The 4,900-nt window shown below is 41.0% G+C and overlaps 1 protein-coding gene across 1 annotated transcript in view; it reads right to left on the reverse strand.

The window, feature by feature from the left end:
- Positions 1-4,648, reverse strand: part of LOC103776265 (low-density lipoprotein receptor-related protein 6) — a gene marked incomplete at its 5' end in the record, with an annotated part of 53,932 nt that extends 49,284 nt beyond the window's left edge. The window contains 2 exons of the mRNA XM_008943767.1: positions 3,574-3,705; positions 4,452-4,648. Of these exons, the coding sequence (XP_008942015.1) occupies positions 3,574-3,705; positions 4,452-4,648 (329 nt within the window). The remainder of the gene's footprint in view (positions 1-3,573; positions 3,706-4,451) is intronic.
- Between the last annotated feature and the right edge of the window lie 252 nt (positions 4,649-4,900).

A 4,900-nucleotide genomic window follows, 5' to 3' on the forward strand; every position in this document is an offset into this window, starting at 1 on the left:
GAAAGGCCAAAGGAAGACCAAACTGAAAGTCTGAAGCAATACTTTTTCTTCATTAGGAAACTCACAACTCCTTGCTCAGCTGAAGTCACCACTGGTTTTCTCAGTAGAAACAACACAGCTGTATTGTTAGCAGCAAATGTGGGAAATAAATAAAATTATTTTTTTATGACAGGCAAAGACAGAAGCTGAGCACATGGCAAAGAGATCTCTGAGCACTAATAAGAATGTAACTCCAATGACAAAACTGTAAGACAAATTTGCTTGTAAAAACAACTATCAAACAGGTCATTTAAACATAGGACTCGGAATAGCAGTGCTTCTAAGACTGAAAAAGAGAAACCCCACTATGTTCTGCAGAAGAGGACAATAAATTACCAAGGATATGAAAACAGGAGGTAAAAGGTCTCTGGTAGAAGTGCCTGGGTGCTCAGAGAGGGCTCTTTGCTTTGGACATTACTGACCAAGGCCATGAAAACTGCTTATTCTGCCTCTTCTCTTTGAGGTACAGGGATTTACATTCACCTAGGCAATGAGGAACCCAAGAGCTTGCTACAAGCCCACATCCCAGTTATTGAACTGTTTTGTCTTGTAAGAGGAATAGAAATTAAGATATGAACAACCAGCCAGTATTATCAATTATTAGGATTTTAATACCCAATTTGATTCCAAGCTATCATCCTTTCCTGAAACACTATGGAGAAGTGTTTCTAAGTGGGGGTGGGGTAGTGTTATATTTATAGCTCTCAGAAGAAATGGCAAAACTGCTCTATGGTGTGATTAAAAAAAAATACAGAAAACGGAGAAACTAACACTGGGGGAAAGGGGAGAGAGTAAAAGATTTCCTATAAACCAAGATTATTCAAAAATGCTAGGTTGTCATGGAAACTGCTCAGGGAGGGTCAGCCAGCCTCACCTTTGGCTGCAAGGATCATCTGTCAATGCCAAAGCACTGCAAACACCACAAACATGCACTCAAAATTCACTCCTCAAAATCTTCCCCGTCCAGGCTGGTGCTCTCAACAGCGCAGCGTGAAACGCGGTTCTGTCCTCAAAGAGGCTCCTTTCAGCATGAAACTATTTGTTTTAGGAACCAATCTGATTTTAGTCTATTGCTAGAAGACAAAATCATCTTAAAGAAGAGAAATTCTTCACCTTGTTTTTCACCTTTCTTCACCTCCTAAGTCGCCCCTCCCTCCTTCCTACCCCACAGTCACCTACGTGTTCTAATGGCAAATGGAGATTTAATCACTTGGTGTTTCAGCATAACAGAGATACACTGAGATGATCCAAGGTAAAAGGTTCAGTTCTCAGGGTTCTGCTCTACTTTCACAGCAGATGTAGTGAACAGGCAAGCATGAAAGGAAAAAAACAGCCCAAGAAACAAGCACTGACCCCCCCCCAAACCTGCAAAAATGAAAATAAATTTACTTCCCTTGTGTCACTGAGCAGCCAAAGAAAGGAAGTCAACACAGAAATAAATACACTTTTACATTTCAAACTCTGGTCTGTGGCTAGTCTGTCTCTTACTCCCTTCCCCAAATCACTCATTGCAGCCTTTGCAACTATGAGAAGAAATTCCAGTGAATCTCTGCTCTGAAGAGCTCTGGGAAGTTGTAGGTCACTCGCAAAAGCCCTAAGCTTACCACTCACACCTCTCCTCAGTGAGAGGCATGAAAAAACAGCCCAAAATATTTCATTATTTTGGGGTGAGTTCAGCTCCAAACGCTGAGCCTGAAGCTGCCTCATGCCCCTCCCAGAAGTTAGCTCTGCACAGGATCATCAAAGTCAAGTGAAAGCAATGGACCTGCTGCATAGTGTGAGTAGGCTGCTTCACGTTGCGTGATGTGCTCACTCACCTCTAAGTCAAAGAAGCAGTGCTATGCAGCACCCATCGAGCTAAACAGACAGACTCATCTCCCTCCCTCCTCACTCATCTTTCTTCTTCAAAAGGGAGTTGCAGAGTGTTTTGGAAAGACACAATCACAGAACAGTGGTTAAAAATGCAACATTGTACAGAGGACATGGAGCTGAACCCACCAGTGAAGCAGGTGCCTCTGCGATACAACGACCTGTTCATGAACAATGTGCATGGGGAGTCAACAGATGCAGCCCCTCTTGCCTGAACTCCCTGGCCCTCTTCTGTCAGCAGGCAGTCAAAGGGAAGCAATTTCTTTATCAGCCTCTCCATGGCTCGTTCCAGCTGTTGTCCTTAGTCCTTCAGTCTTTCCCATCTTACCTTTCTACCTCTGCTTGGCAATGAACCCAACGTTCATCACTCCTTGTCCCCCACATGGACTTTTTGTGCAGTTCTGCTTTTGGAAAAATGTATTGGATAACAACTGCTTTAGCTATCTGCTGCCACAAAGGAGTTCAACTGTGTGTTATCAAGTATTTTTTAAAAAGCACAGGAATTTGTGTCGTGTTCTGACTCAGTATGACCAACACGTAGCGGTGGTATTAAACCTTGTTCCTTGTACTGGCAGAAATGGAAGAAAAACATCTTGTGCATGTATTGGTAAATTCTTACAAACAACCCTGCAAGGCTAAATTAGGGAGCTGCTTTTGAGTTTTTCACATAAAAGCAGCAATTTATTTTAACAAGGTTCACACAGACACCAATAGCCACACAAAAATAATCAGCAGAGAGCATGAAATTAAAGAAAATACTGAACAGCAGCTGACAAGCCTAGGAGAATTTTTAAAATATAAAGTGACAACTTAATAAAAATTATTTCTGTACACGTTTTATTCAGCCTATTTACAGTAAGTTCTGCTGTATCTTTGTTTCTTCCTCTGTTTACCTTTATCATAGAGAGATGATCTGAATAAAAGATGCTTATTTACGAGCAAGTTAATTATCTCCCAGTGTTTATTTTGATGCTGTTAATGTACTACAGCAACCACAGCACAGAGTCACAAGACCTACACTTACAAAATGTAACAATTTAAAATCATATACATCAGCCCACAATGAGACACTAAAGGCAGTCTTGGGTGAGTGCCTACAGCCCTAAGTATCGATCATGTCTTGAGTTTTAAGGCTGAAACACTCTCAGCACCTCTAAGATGTGCCATTCTGTTCAGTTCAGATGCAGGTGCCTCACCTTATGTGTATGAACTGGAAGAGATTCCAGGTGTAGATGTGTAAAATAAATGAGGAACATCAGATCTTTAAAAAAAATAGTGTTTATGGTACAATCAAATTAGCCAAATACTAACTCATGAACAACAATGTTAGAAACATCTTAGAGACAACAGAGGAGGAAGGTATCATTCTTTCTAAGAAAAGGGAACAAGAGCCCTCAAAAAACTTCCAGGGAATTAGTGACAGAGAGAGATTTGCAACCTAAATTTTACAACTGGAGGCAACCCACTCTTCAGCCATAAGATTCACTCTTTTTTGAAAAGCAGAAGGCATTTTTCAGTCACTTTTATCTGTGCTGCAAAAGCATGAACCATTTCACAACCTGCCACCCCTAATGTGCAATATATAGTAAAGCTGGAAGAACCCCATTTCCCTCCAAAAAAGTACTTTGTGTTTAATCTAAAAGGATTTTTAAAAACAAAGCCTACCATCTTTGCAGGTCTTTCCATTCTCAAGAAGTTTCACACCAGTGGGACATGCACACTGATAAGAGGGCTTGGTAGGAGACATCAAACACAAGTGGGAGCAGCCACCATTATTAATTCCACATGGGTTTGTAGCTGTTAAACATAAATCACACAGATTAATGCTTCTGATAACGAATGACCTCATCTCATGTGTTAAGACACATACGGCGTTGGAGTGGTAGAATTGGTGGCAGCAACACAGATTAAAGAAGGAAATGATAAACACAGAACGAGGAAAAATTAATTCCAAGTGTTGAGTAGTGGGGTATTTATGGTACCAAAATGCACGGATGTTGAACGCTTCCTTTCCTGGGGAAGCAGCACTCAGCTCTAAACAAGAGCCTTGTTTCAGCTTTGCTCTTCTCAGTCTCACAAACTGTTCAGCATGTCAGTGCTGCATGGATAGTATGTTGTATATATAAAACCAAAATGCAAACACAGCAAATTAACACAATGGTTAAGACAGTGGTTATTACACAGAGCTAGTCTTGCTTAATATCATCTGCCAAATTAACTCTACTTTCCATTCAGGAACTACTACCTGGAAAAAAATAAATGTAACATGTTGCCTAAAGTTATGGCACATGAAACAGAAAAAGGAGTATGACAACAGGATAAATTTGGCAGGCAGAAAAAAAAAAAAAAGAGAAATGGTTTTGCACTTAAAAAGACAATGTAGAGAATATTTAGTTTCTCTTTGGGTCTTTTCCCAATCTCTGCTTTGGAAAAACTGCATCATGACGCAAGTGAAGCCACCCACTGCCATCCAGAAAGGCTAATTAAGATTTTTGCAAATCAGTTCCAACTCACAGTTAAAAAAAGAAAGCAAGACAGCTTACCATTTGGCTGCCTCTTCTGGCTGAAGGCATGGATATCCATGGGAGAGAAGATGTTGGAATGCACTTCACGCAGGTCCTCCCCGGAATACTTGCTGCAGGCCAGGATGGAGTGTGTGTTCCAGTCCGTCCAGTACAACGTGTCCCCAAACAGTGTCAAGGCAAAGGGATGTGGAAGGGAGCCTTTCACCACTGCTTGCCTGGCAGAGCACAGGGAACAAAACGCATGCTCAGACACAGCTCCTGAAGACTTCAGACTGAGACAGCTTTTGGTCAGTTAGCAGCCTGTCCACCTCTTCCATGTTCATTCTTTTGGACCGTTGGAAAAACGCTCTAATGGCAAATAGCCTCACTAGAAAGAAATCCTTAAAGTTACTTTTCATGACTCATTATTATGATAATTATTAAGCTATTGTTTTTATTATAAGCAGTGCCATTAAACAGAGCTCTAC

Source organism: Merops nubicus, unplaced genomic scaffold, assembly GCF_000691845.1.
Source record: "Merops nubicus isolate BGI_N331 unplaced genomic scaffold, ASM69184v1 scaffold3897, whole genome shotgun sequence".
NCBI classification, from domain to species: Eukaryota; Metazoa; Chordata; class Aves; order Coraciiformes; family Meropidae; genus Merops; species Merops nubicus.